The sequence below is a fragment of the Chiloscyllium punctatum genome, chromosome 4, assembly GCF_047496795.1.
Source record: "Chiloscyllium punctatum isolate Juve2018m chromosome 4, sChiPun1.3, whole genome shotgun sequence".
In the NCBI taxonomy this organism is placed as follows: domain Eukaryota; kingdom Metazoa; phylum Chordata; class Chondrichthyes; order Orectolobiformes; family Hemiscylliidae; genus Chiloscyllium; species Chiloscyllium punctatum.
In genome coordinates this window covers 103,840,052-103,853,547 of record NC_092742.1, presented here as the reverse complement: position 1 = coordinate 103,853,547, position 13,496 = coordinate 103,840,052, and the positions used below count along the sequence as shown (strand labels likewise).

The following is a 13,496-nucleotide window of genomic DNA, read 5'->3' as shown; positions in this document are numbered from 1 at the left end:
CCTCAGGCTGCAGACCACGGTTAGGCCCCTTTGATCAGGAAATTCAGGGCAGAGCCTTTACACTTAATGGTCGGGTCCCGGGGGTGTGTTGCTGAACAAGGAGACCTTGCAGCGCAGGTTCCTAGTTCCTTGAAAGTGGAGTCGCAGGGTGGTGAAGAAGGTGTTTGGCACACTTGTCATCATAGGTCAGAGCGTCGAATATAGAAATTGGGACACCGTCTTGTAGCTGTGCAGAATTTCAGTGAGGCCACGTTTAGAATACCACATTCACCTCTGGTCTCCCGACTATAGCAAAGATGTTGTTAAACTAGAAAGGGCGCAGAAACGCTTTGCAAAGTAGTTGCTGAGACTGGAGGGTGTGTGGTACAGGGAGAGGCTGAATAGGCTGGAGCTATATTCTCTGTAGTCTCAAAAGCTGAGGGTTGGCCTTATAAACTCAGGAGGGGCATGGATAAGGGGAGTAGGTAGGGGAATCCCAAGCTAAATGGCATGGGTTTAAGGTGAGAGAGGAAAGGGGTAACTTTTTTCACGCAGAGGGTGGTACGTGTATGGAATGAGCTGCCAGAGGATGTGGTGGTGGCTGGTACACTTGCAACTTTTAAAGGCATCTGGATGGGTATATGAATAGGAAGGGTTTGGAGGGATATGGGCCGGGTGCTGGCAAACGGGACAAGATTAGCTTAGGATATCTGCTCAGCATGGACGAAGGGTCTGTTTCCATATTGTGTGACTCTTATGTGAAACAATGGAGTGTTCACATGGCACCATGCCAGGGTTGTGAGTTATGGAACATGAACTCCAGCCATTGGGGCAATGCCAGCCTTTTCTCTACTCTCCACCCAAAGGGAGGTTGGGGTAGAATACCCTGCCGTCAAATCTGGAGCACCACTCATACTGACTGGAAAGGGCTCAGCTTCCAAAGGCTTTCAGCTGTTGGAGACTGAGGTCTGCGCTGAAGGATATTTAAGCAAAGTACCATGTAGCTGAACCATCCTGTGTCATTGACAGTGTTCACTTTATCCCCCTGGCTGAGCTTTACTCGACCACCCCACCTCCCCCCCCAGCCACCCTGACCCGTCATCTCCAAGGGTTAGGCTATGGGTCTCCATTGAACTGGCTCACACAACACTGCTGTACATATTGTCAGTTAGGTTCAGTGAACATTCTTGCTATGAAGTCTCCCTCTTCTTGAATAAAGTCACATTGCTTACTGACATTTGACTTAAATTAGATTACTTACAGTGTGGAAACAGGCCCTTCGGCCCAACAAGTCCACACCGACCTTCCGAACAGCAACCCACCCAGACCCATTCCCCCACATTTATCCCTTCACCTAACACTATGGGCAATTTAGCATGGCCAATTCACCTGACCTGCACATCTTTGGATTCTGGGAGGAAACTGGAGCACCCGGAAGAAACCCACGCAGACACGGGGAGAACGTGCAAACTCCACACAGACTGAGGCGGGAATTGAACCCGGGTCTCAGGCGCTGTGAGACAGCAGTGCTAACCACTGTGCCACCGTGCCGCCCAACAACACTGCTGTAATGTATCATTGCCTTCCAAAAGGGTCAGCTGACCCCGGTTGCTATCTCACTCACCGTCAAGCAGAATGCAAAGGGTTCCAGGCCTCCTAGTGACCTGGTTGACTGGGCTTCAAATGCCCTTTCCATGGCCCCCCCCCCCCCAGATCCTGACCCGTGGGGTGGGGACACTACTCACTGCATCGCCAGACCTCCCTCACCTGACTTGAGATGGTCTTGAAAAAGCTCCTAACTCTGTAGGGATTCTATGAGTGTGGAAACAGGCCCTTCGGCCCAACAAGTCCACACGACCCTCTGGAGAGTATCCTACCCAGACCATTCCCCTACATTTACCCCAGACTAATGCACCTCTCCTACACATCCCTGAGCACTATGGGTAATTTAACATGGCCAATTCACCCTAACTTGCTCATCTTTTGGACTGTGGGAGGAAACCGGAGCACCCGGAGGAAACCCACGCAGACACGAGGAGAACGTGCAAACTCCACACAGTCAGTGGCCCGAGGCTGGAATCGAACCTGGGTCCCTGGCGCTGTGGGGCAGCAGCGCTAACCACTGCGCCACCCTTGGCCCTGTGGCTCTCCTTTGAGATGCTCTTGCGTAGCATCTCAGGAGGGGTGGTAGCCAGTGCTGGGCCTGCCCTCTTGAGGGAAGGGGGAGGGAGCCGGGTTGACCTCCTTGAGGGTGTCTCAGGTCATGGAAGGGTTTTGACAGGCAGGTGGCTGAAGGAGTTGAGGGAGGATTTGCCAGGAGCTGATAGAGGGTGGGAGGAAGCTGGTTGTGAGCTTCCCCGAAGACCAGCAGTGGTCTGTGGCTGCGCTCAGTAGGCGGCTCGCGAGACGCAAGTGGTGGTTGTTGTTGTTGTTAATAAAAGCCATGGAGCCCCCTGCTCGGGACTGTTGGGCTGCTCCGAGATGACTCTCACACCCTGCGTGTCCCCCCTCTGTTTCAGTGACCAATCCCCATTCTTTGAACGTCCCCTCAGGTGACGGGGAAGAGGACATGGAGGAGCTGAAGGAGACGGCCAGGAATCTGAGCAGGGATCGGCGTTTCCGCGAGACTGTCTATAAGTACATGACCCTCAAAGACTCATCAAACCCGTGACGCTGCCTGGCGGGCTGCTAGCAAGCGCTAGTCACGCTTCTGCTGTCATGTCATCCTTCAGCCAGCTTTGTAAAAAGCCAAACGCACCCTGGTTTAGGTTAACAAGCAGCAGCTTAGGCCGAATGCATTTGATTTTTGATCTCGGCTCTTCCACCCTACCCCAGCCCCTCTCTGGGGTCAATGTCTCCTCTGTCCACTGGCTGGCTCCCCTAGGGGACAGCGGGAGCCCAGTTCCCTCTCTCAGCGATTTCCCCGATTTGGGAAAAGGCCGACTGCTGTCCGTTCTCCGGAGAGGGCAAGCGGGTAGCATGTTTTCTACACAGCGGCTGACCCGTGCCGCCCCTCTTGATGCTGAGTCTGCTTTTGCTCTGACTCCCAGCACTCACTGAAGGGCCCGCGAGTGAAAAGCATTGGAAGGGAACAAGCTGTTTGCGAATCTTGGAATCCTTATAGTGTGGGAGCAGGCCAGTTGGCCCATCTAGTCCACACCGACCCTCCCCTGTAACCCTGCTAACCTGGCGAACCCACCTCGCCTGCATATCTTCAGGATTGATTAGGAACTGATTAACAGGTCAAAGTGCAAATGCATGCACAGGAGTGAGTCAGGGTGAGGCCCTTATCTAATGCCTTCACTGTACTTAAAATAACATTGTTCTGGATCAGTGGCGCTGGAAGAGCACAGCAGTTCAGGCAGCATCCAACGAGCAGCGAAATCGACGTTTCGGGCAAAAGCCCTTCATCAGGAATAAAGGCAGTGAGCCTGCAGCGTGGAGAGATAAGCTAGAGGAGGGTGGGGGTGGGGAGAGAGTAGCATAGAGTACAATGGGTGAGTGGGGGAGGAGATGAAGGTGATAGGTCAGGGAGGAGAGGGTGGAGTGGATAGGTGGAAAAGAAGATAGGCAGGTCGGACAAGTCCGGACAAGTCATGGGGACAGTGCTGAACTGGAAGTTTGGAACTAGGGTGAGGTGGGGGAAGGGGAAATGAGGAAGCTGAAGTCCACATTGATGCCCTGGGGTTGAAGTGTTCCGAGGCGGAAGATGAGGCGTTCTTCCTCCAGGCGTCTGGTGGTGAGGGAGCGGCGGTGAAGGAGGCCCAGGACCTCCATGTCCTCGGCAGAGTGGGAGGGGGAGTTGAAATGTTGGGCCACAGGGCGGTTTGGTTGATTGGTGCAGGTGTCCCGGAGATGTTCCCTAAAGCGCTCTGCTAGGAGGCGCCCAGTCTCCCCAGTGTAGAGTAGACCGCATCGGGAGCAACGGATACATTAAATGATATTAGTGGATGTGCAAGTAAAACTTTGATGGATGTGGAAGGCTCCTTTAGGGCCTTGGATTGAGGTGAGGGAGGAGGTGTGGGCACAGGTTTTACAGTTCCTGCGGTGGCAGGGGAAAGTGCCAGGATGGGAGGGTGGGTTGTAGGGGGGCGTGGACCTGACCAGGTAGAAACGGAGGGAACGGTCTTTGCGGAAGACAGAAAGGGGTGAAAAACTGGTCCTCCTGGGAGCAAGGACCAGTCCCACCACAGAACACACCAGATGGCCTCCTCCTTTAGAGACTGCAATTTCCCTTCCCACGTGGTTAAAGATGCCCTCCAACGCATCTCGTCCACATCCCGCACCTCCGCCCTCAGACCCCACCCCTCCAACCGTAACAAGGACAGAACGCCCCTGGTGCTCACCTTCCACCCTACCAACCTTCGCATAAACCAAATCATCTGCCGACATTTCCGCCACCTCCAAAAAGACCCCACCACCAGGGATATATTTTCCTCCCCACCCCTTGCCGCCTTCCGCAAAGACCGTTCCCTCCGTGACTACCTGGTCAGGTCCACACCCCCCTACGACCCACCCTCCCATTCTGGCACTTTCCCCTGCCACCGCAGGAACTGTAAAACCTGTGCCCACACCTCCTCCCTCACCTCTATCCAAGGCCCTAAAGGAGCCTTCCACATCCATCAAAGTTTCACCTGCACATCCACTAATATCATTTATTGTATCCGTTGCTCCCGATGTGGTCTCCTCTACATTGGGGAGACTGGGTGCCTCCTAGCAGAGCGCTTTAGGGAACATCTCCGGGACACCCGCACCAATCAACCAAACCGCCCCGTGGCCCAACATTTCAACTCCCCCTCCCACTCTGCCGAGGACCTGGAGGTCCTGGGCCTCCTTCACCGCCGCTCCCTCACCACCAGACGCCTGGAGGAAGAACGCCTCATCTTCCGCCTCGGAACACTTCAACCCCAGGGAATCAATGTGGATTTCAACAGTTTCCTCATTTCCCCTTCCCCCACCTCACCCTAGTTCTAAACTTCCAGCTCAGTAACTGTCCCCATGACTTGTCCGGACTTGTCCTACCTGCCTATCTCCTTTTTCACCTATCCTCTCCACCCTCCCCTCCCTGACCTATCACCTTCATCCCCTCCCCCACTCACCCATTGTACTCTATGCTACTCTCTCCCCACCCCCACCCTCCTCTAGCTTATCTCTCCACGCTTCAGGCTCACTGCCTTTATTCCTGATGAAGGGCTTTTGCCCGAAACGTCGATTTCGCTGCTCGTTGGGTGCTGCCTGAACTGCTGTGCTCTTCCAGCACCACTCATCCCGAATCTGGTTTCCAGCATCTGCAGCCATTGTTTTTACCTCGTTAAAATAACGTTGGGCTATCTTTTTCACAAATTTGGCTAAGACGACTTCTTGAACAACAAGGATGCTGGTGAGGGTATCCTGGTCCGTTGGGCTTACCTCGGGGTTAAATAACCATCGACTCACCAGCCTGTAGTACTCGGGAGTAAAAGGTCAGCGATGGCCTCTTCTGGTGGAGTGGTAGTGTCCCTCCTCCTGAACCGAGGGACCCGGAGTTTTAAAAAATGCAGACCTAGCGGGCCCTCTTGAAGTGCAGTGGTAGTGTCCATGCTCCTGAGAGACCCAGGTTCAATTCCCACCTGCCCCAGTCATAACATCTCTTAATTGGTTGATTAGAAAAGAACAATGGGTGGGTGGGGGGGGGGGGGGGTCCTCTTGTGTTGCAGTGGTAGTGTCCCTACCCCTGGACCCGGAGAGCTGGGTTCGAGTGGCCGGTGCAACGTCAGACTCGAAAAATAAGTTCATTAAAAAATGTACACACTACAGTATATGGGCCCACTTGTGGTGCAGTGCCCTTACCTCTTGACTGGGAGGCCCCAAGTTCACTTCCGACCTGCCCTGGAGGTGTGTAATAACGGCATCTTTGAACAGTTTGATTTGAAAAATAGGTTAAATAAAAGAAAAATAAAAGATCAGAGTGCTAATACCTTACAGTAGCATTGATGTGTGCAACTCAGGGCTGGAGGGGGTCTGTGGACAGATGAAGGGAGGGGGGCAACTGGAAGGGGGCAAAAACATATGAGAATGGACAGAAAGTGTTCCTTCCCAGTTTATTTCTGCCAGGGAGGCAGTCCCATGGTTTGAAATACAGAGTGATGCCAACAGACTGGGTTCAATTACCATATCAGTTGAGGAGAACTGTGCTTCCCCCAGGCCCATCTTTCCTCCCTCCACCTCCATCTCCATCCTACCCAGCTCCCAGATTCCGCCTGTCTCCCCTCCCTCCTCTCTGGGCCCTGATCATTCCTAGAATGGTGCATCTCTGCTCCTGCCCCAGGATGACGTGGAGATGCCGGGGTTGGACTGGGGTGGACAAAGTTAAGAGTTCGGAGCTGAAAAATGTGTTGCTGGAAAAGCGCAGCAGGTCAGGCAGCATCCAAGGAGCAGGAGAATCGACGTTTCGGGCATAAGCCCTTCTTCTCCTGCTCCTTGGATGCTGCCTGACCTGCTGCGCTTTTCCAGCACCACGTTTTTCAGCTCTGATCTCCAGCATCTGCAGTCCTCACTTTCTCAAAGTTAAAAGTCACCCAACACCAGGTTATAGTCCAACAGGTTTATTTGGAAGCACTAGCTTTCAGACCGTTGCTCCTTCACTGGTGGTAGCAGGGTCATAGGACACAGAATTTATCCCAAAAGAACCATAATGTCAAACAACTGATGCGGGTGTATTGAACAAACCTGGATTGCTTTTATGTGTTTCATCTTTCAGAATGGATTGCAGGTTTGGATACATTAATATGTGAATCCCAGGATTTCTTTCAAGTTTCCCGCGGAACACTTCAGCGGCCAGGGTCATTTGACCTTAGATCTTCGCGTGACCGTCATCCAAGGCGGAGTTTAGGATGCGTGACGACGCAGAGTGGCCGAGCAGTGTTTGGAGAGCCTCAACCGGGACCTTGGGTTCATGTCACATTACAGGTGACCACCATTGCACGACACACTCTCTCAGACGCACACATGCAGACGCTGTCATACACACACTCGCAGGCATATACTCCATCACACTCACGCACACACTCTCTCTCACACACTACCTCTCTCTCTCTCTCATTCTCTCTCTCCCTCACATGCACACACACGCACTTATAAGTCTCGCGGGTGAATTTGCATTTGCAGAGTTGTATTTGCAGATACATTACATTTTGTTCAAAAAGCACACTATCTGTAGGCAGTCAATATATTTTATAATCCAAATGACATTTTATAAGTTCTTACTTTGGAAATAGACCTAATCTGGCTCAAGATTGGAATGCCTACAGACTCTAACCTCACACTTTCAATGCGCTACAATGTCATCTTTTTTTATAAAACCTTAAACAATCTTGGAATGAAGGAAGTCCTGGGATTTACATATTAATGAGCTTAAACCTGCAACTCATTCGAAAAGATGAAAGACTTAACAGCAATGTGGGTTTGTTCAATATAGCCCAAACGTTGTATTACACTATGATCTTTTGCTAATACTTCTGTGTCCTACGATCCTGTCCTGCTAGCTACCTGATGAAGGTAACAGCGCTCCGAAAGCTCCACTGCTGCCCGTTCCAGTATCCTCTGAGAAACTGTGTGATCGGTGGATTCAGTTAGATTCCCTACAGTGGGGAAACAGGCCCTTTGGCCCAACAAGCTCACACTGACCCTCCGCAGACCGACCCACCCCTCTGACCAACACGGGCAATTTAGTGTGGTCAGTTCACCCAGTCTGCGCGTTTTTGGACTGTGGGAGGAAACCCACGCAGACACGGGGAGAACGTGCAAACCCCACACAGGCAGTCACCCCGAGGCTGGGATCGAACCCGGGTCTCTGGCGCTGTGAGGCAGCAGTGCTAACCGCCGAGCCACCCAAACCTAGCCCTAGAGTGAAGCTGGACTGAATATTCTGGCTTGTGCAGGCTGTTCCTTATACAAAGCTGCCCTGTGATAACACTGTGCTGTTGAGTCTGGGATTTGTCTCTGAATTTTTTGTTTTGTTGGGCTCTGTGCACAACAATGCTCAGGTTTTGTTCTCTCCATATGTATTTTCTTGCCCTCCTGAAGGCGGTATGAAGATTCGGTATTACCGCTCCCTGAGGGACAATACTGCAGCTGTCCCCACTGTCCAGTCATTTGCTCAACACTCAAACCCACCTCCCCACAACTCAGAATCTGCCTGGCGTGGTAGAGCGTTGTCTGCAAACCTGACACTGGCAAAAATCTTAGGATCATCAGGTCCCTGACAGAGTATGCCCCAATGAGGGAAAAGCAGCCCCTTCAGCATCTGCAGAGAGGAGGGGTTAAGGGCACTTCTACGACTCCCGTCAGCAATGAGTTTTCAACCATTACCGCCCAGGCACACTGTCCTCCATTTTGATTCTCTTTGCCACGTGCCGGTTAAATCTTGACAGTGTTTTCGGACTGTGCCGTTTGTCGTTCTGGGCAGAAGTGGGCACTGCAGATGCTGGCGGTTCGAGTCAAGATTAGAGTGGTGCCGGAAAAGCACAGCTGGTCAAGGCAGCATTCCGAGGAGCGGGAAAATCAACGCTCCGGGCAAAAGCTCTTCGTCAGGAAAGCGGTTTGTCATTCCGTCATTCCCACTCGCCCTGGGCACACGCCTTTGTCTCTTAAACAACTCCATTCCTGTTTTAAATCCATGACATCCTTGTTAAGTTGAATTCTCCCGCTCCCCCCTGCCATTTTCCAGACTTCCCCTTTTGTTCTTCCTCCCTGTCCCACCCTCCCGACTTTGGTACAAAACGTTTTTATCATCTCCTCCAAAGAAGGGTCATATTGACCTCCAAATGTCGGCCCTGTTTCTCTGTCCGTGGACGCTGCCAGACCAGCCGAGTGTCTCCAGCACTTTCTGTTTTGACTCTGTTTTATAAAGATGGTGCACTATTGGGGGTAACAAACAGCAGGCAGTTAATCTTGTTTCACTGTTCAATCAGACCACATCTGATCTGAAAACTCAATTTGTCATCCAAAGATGTTCAAGTTAGGTGGATTGGCAACGGGACGTGCAGGATTACAAGGTGGGAGGTGGGTAGGTCTCGGCGGGGGATACTCTTTGGAGGGTCGGTGAGGCCTAGATGGGCCGAATAGCCTGCTTCCACAACTTAGGGAGTCGACAACTTTTTTTCCTCTGTGTCCGTTATCAGCTTATCCCTCATCGACATTGATCATGCACCACTCAGCCCATCAGAGCCCAGACTTCGGCCCTTTCCTGAGGCTCCCCAACAACAAGGCACGCAGTCGATGCTGGTTGCTAGGTAGGGGGAGGAACGGGTTCGGAGCAAGGACTATTCAGGCAGTTTCTAAGTGAGGACGCTGCCCATTGGAAACACCTCAGGTGGACAGGACACGGTTGATGGAGGAGCACTGTGGGGCCAGTCTGTCTGTGTGTCCCAGAGTGAATGTCACTCCCGGCCCATACACAGGCACCAGGAGTCTACCCAGCCATCGCCAGTGGGATAGCAGAGTGGCAATGGGGAATGGCAGCCCAGTGAGAGAAGCCCTTGTTGAGAGTGGGTGGTGAGGGGGGAGTGGGGGGGGGGGTGGGGGGGAAGTGGAATAGAGAAACGGGCCGAAGGCATTTTCCCCAACGAGGAAGCCTCTGCTGAAGCTGCAAGGATGATGAGAGCACTCCCCCAGACCACGGCCACCACCTGCCCCATCGTCACCACCTCATCCTCAACATCACCAACACGGTCCGGCCTTACCCCCACCATCACTGAGTTTCTCCCACCCCCATCACCATCCTCCCCCACCCCTACCAGCACCACCTCCCCCCACCCCCATCACCAACACCATGTTCCCCACCCCGACCAACCCCAGCACCACCATCTACTCCACCGTCCCCACCATCACTACCCCCATCACCAACACCATGTTCCCCACCCCGACCAGACCCACCACCACCATCTACTCCACCGTCCCCACCATCACTACCCCCATCACCAACACCATGTTCCCCACCCCGACCAGACCCACCACCACCATCTACTCCACCGTCTACACCATCACTACCTCCATCACCAACACCATGTTCCCCACCCCGACCAACCCCACCACCACCATCTACTCCACCGTCCCCACCATCACTACCCCCATCACCAACACCATCATCCCCACCCCGACCAGACCCACCACCACCATCTACTCCACCGTCCCCACCATCACTACCCCCATCACCAACACCATGTTCCCCACCCCGACCAGACCCACCACCACCATCTACTCCACCGTCCCCACCATCACTACCCCCATCACCAACACAATGTTCCCCACCCCGACCAGACCCACCACCACCATCTACTCCACCGTCCCCACCATCACTACCCCCATCACCAACACCATGTTCCCCACCCCGACCAACCCCACCACCACCATCTACTCCACCGTCCCCACCATCACTACCCCCATCACCAACACCATCATCCCCACCCCGACCAGACCCACCACCACCATCTACTCCACCGTCCCCACCATCACTACCCCCATCACCAACACCATGTTCCCCACCCCGACCAGACCCACCACCACCATCTACTCCACCGTCCCCACCATCACTACCCCCATCACCAACACCATGTTCCCCACCCCGACCAGACCCACCACCACCATCTACTCCACCGTCCCCACCATCACTACCTCCATCACCAACACCATGTTCCCCACCCCGACCAGACCCACCACCACCATCTACTCCACCGTCCCCACCATCACTACCCCCATCACCAACACCATGTTCCCCACCCCGACCAGACCCACCACCACCATCTACTCCACCGTCCCCACCATCACTACCCCCATCACCAACACCATGTTCCCCACCCCGACCAGACCCACCATCACCATCTACTCCACCGTCCCCACCATCACTACCCCCATCACCAACACCATGTTCCCCACCCCGACCAGACCCACCACCACCATCTACTCCACCGTCCCCACCATCACTACCTCCATCACCAACACCACCATCCCCACCCCGACCAACCCCACCACCACCATCTACCCCACCGTCCCCAAAATCACTACCCCCATCACCAACACCATGTTCCCCACCCCGACCAACCCCACCACCACCATCTACTCCACCGTCCCCACCATCACTACCCCCATCACCAACACCATCATCCCCACCCCGACCAGACCCACCACCACCATCTACTCCACCGTCCCCACCATCACTACCCCCATCACCAACACCATGTTCCCCACCCCGACCAACCCCACCACCACCATCTACTCCACCGTCCCCACCATCACTACCTCCATCACCAACACCATGTTCCCCACCCCGACCAGACCCACCACCACCATCTACTCCACCGTCCCCACCATCACTACCCCCATCACCAACACCATGTTCCCCACCCCGACCAACCCCACCACCACCATCTACTCCACCGTCCCCACCATCACTACCCCCATCACCAACACCATGTTCCCCACCCCGACCAGACCCACCACCACCATCTACTCCACCGTCCCCACCATCACTACCTCCATCACCAACACCATGTTCCCCATCCCGACCAACCCCACCACCACCATCTACTCCACCGTCCCACCATCACTACCTCCATCACCAACACCATGTTCCCTACCCCGACCAACCCCACCACCACCATCTACTCCACCGTCCCCACCATCACTACCCCCATCACCAACACCATGTTCCCCACCCTGACCAACCCCACCACCATCTACCCCACCGTCCCCACCATCACTACCCCCATCACCAACACCATGTTCCCCACCCTGACCAACCCCACCACCATCTACTCCACCGTCCCCACCATCACTACCCCCATCACCAACACAATGTTCCCCACCCCGACCAACCCCACCACCACCATCAACTCCACCGTCCCCACCATCACTACCCCCTTCACCAACACCATGTTCCCCACCCCGACCAGACCCACCACCACCATCTACTCCACCGTCCCCACCATCACTACCCCCATCACCAACACCATGTTCCCCACCCCGACCAACCCCACCACCACCATCTACTCCACCGTCCCCACCATCACTACCCCCTTCACCAACACCATGTTCCCCACCCCGACCAACCCCACCACCACCATCTACTCCACCGTCCCCACCATCACTACCCCCATCACCAACACCATGTTCCCCACCCCGACCAACCCCACCACCACCATCTACTCCACCGTCCCCACCATCACTACCTCCATCACCAACACCATCATCCCCACCCCGACCAACCCCACCACCACCATCTACTCCACCGTCCCCACCATCACTACCCCCTTCACCAACACCATGTTCCCCACCCCGACCAACCCCACCACCACCATCTACTCCACCGTCCCCACCATCACTACCCCCATCACCAACACCATGTGCCCCACCCCGACCAACCCCACCACCACCATCTACTCCACCGTCCCCACCATCACTACCCCCGTCACCAACACCATGTTCCCCACCCCGACCAACCCCACCACCACCATCTACTCCACCGTCCCCACCATCACTACCCCCATCACCAACACCATCATCCCCACCCCGACCAACCCCACCACCATCATCTACTCCACCGTCCCCACCATCACTACCCCCATCACCAACACCATCATCCCCACCCCGACCAACCCCACCACCACCATCTACTCCACCGTCCCCACCATCACTACCCCCATCACCAACACCATGTTCCCCACACCGACCAACCCCACCACCACCATCTACTCCACCGTCCCCACCATCACTACCCCCATCACCAACACCATCATCCCCACCCCGACCAACCCCACCATCACCATCTACTCCACCGTCCCCACCATCACTACCTCCATCACCAACACCATGTTCCCCAACCCGACCAGAGCCACCACCACCATCTACTCCACCGTCCCCACCATCACTACCTCCATCACCAACACCATGTTCCCCACACCGACCAACCCCACCACCACCATCTACTCCACCGTCCCCACCATCACTACCCCCATCACCAACACCATCATCCCCACCCCGACCAACCCCACCACCATCTACTCCACCGTCCCCACCATCACTACCCCCATCACCAACACCATGTTCCCCACCCTGACCAACCCCACCACCACCATCTACTCCACCGTCTACACCATCACTACCCCCATCACCAACACCATCATCCCCACCCCGACCAACCCCACCACCACCATCTACTCCACCGTCCCCACCATCACTACCCCCATCACCAACACCATCATCCCCACCCCGACCAGACCCACCACCACCATCTACTCCACCGTCCCCACCATCACTACCCCCATCACCAACACCATGTTCCCCACCCCGACCAGACCCACCACCACCATCTACTCCACCGTCCCCACCATCACTACCTCCATCACCAACACCATGTTCCCCACCCCGACCAACCCCACCACCATCTACTCCACCGTCCCCACCATCACTACCTCCATCACCAACACCATGTTCCCCACCCCGACCAGACCCACCACCACCATCTACGCCACCGTCCCCAC

General features: G+C 54.9%; 1 protein-coding gene across 2 annotated transcripts in view; it reads left to right on the top strand.

Moving 5' to 3' along the window:
- LOC140476606 (pleckstrin homology domain-containing family D member 1-like) overlaps nucleotides 1–3,312 on the top strand; it is a 158,373-nt gene extending 155,061 nt beyond the window's left edge. Inside the window, exon 13 of one of the 2 annotated variants that reach the window (XM_072569460.1) lies at nucleotides 2,532–3,312. In XM_072569460.1, coding sequence (XP_072425561.1) covers nucleotides 2,532–2,650 — 119 coding nt within the window. In that variant the 3' untranslated portion in view covers nucleotides 2,651–3,312. Of the gene's footprint in view, nucleotides 1–2,498 lie in introns of both variants that reach the window. The other variant, XM_072569459.1, reaches the window with a different exon arrangement.
- Nucleotides 3,313–13,496: the final 10,184 nt, after the last annotated feature.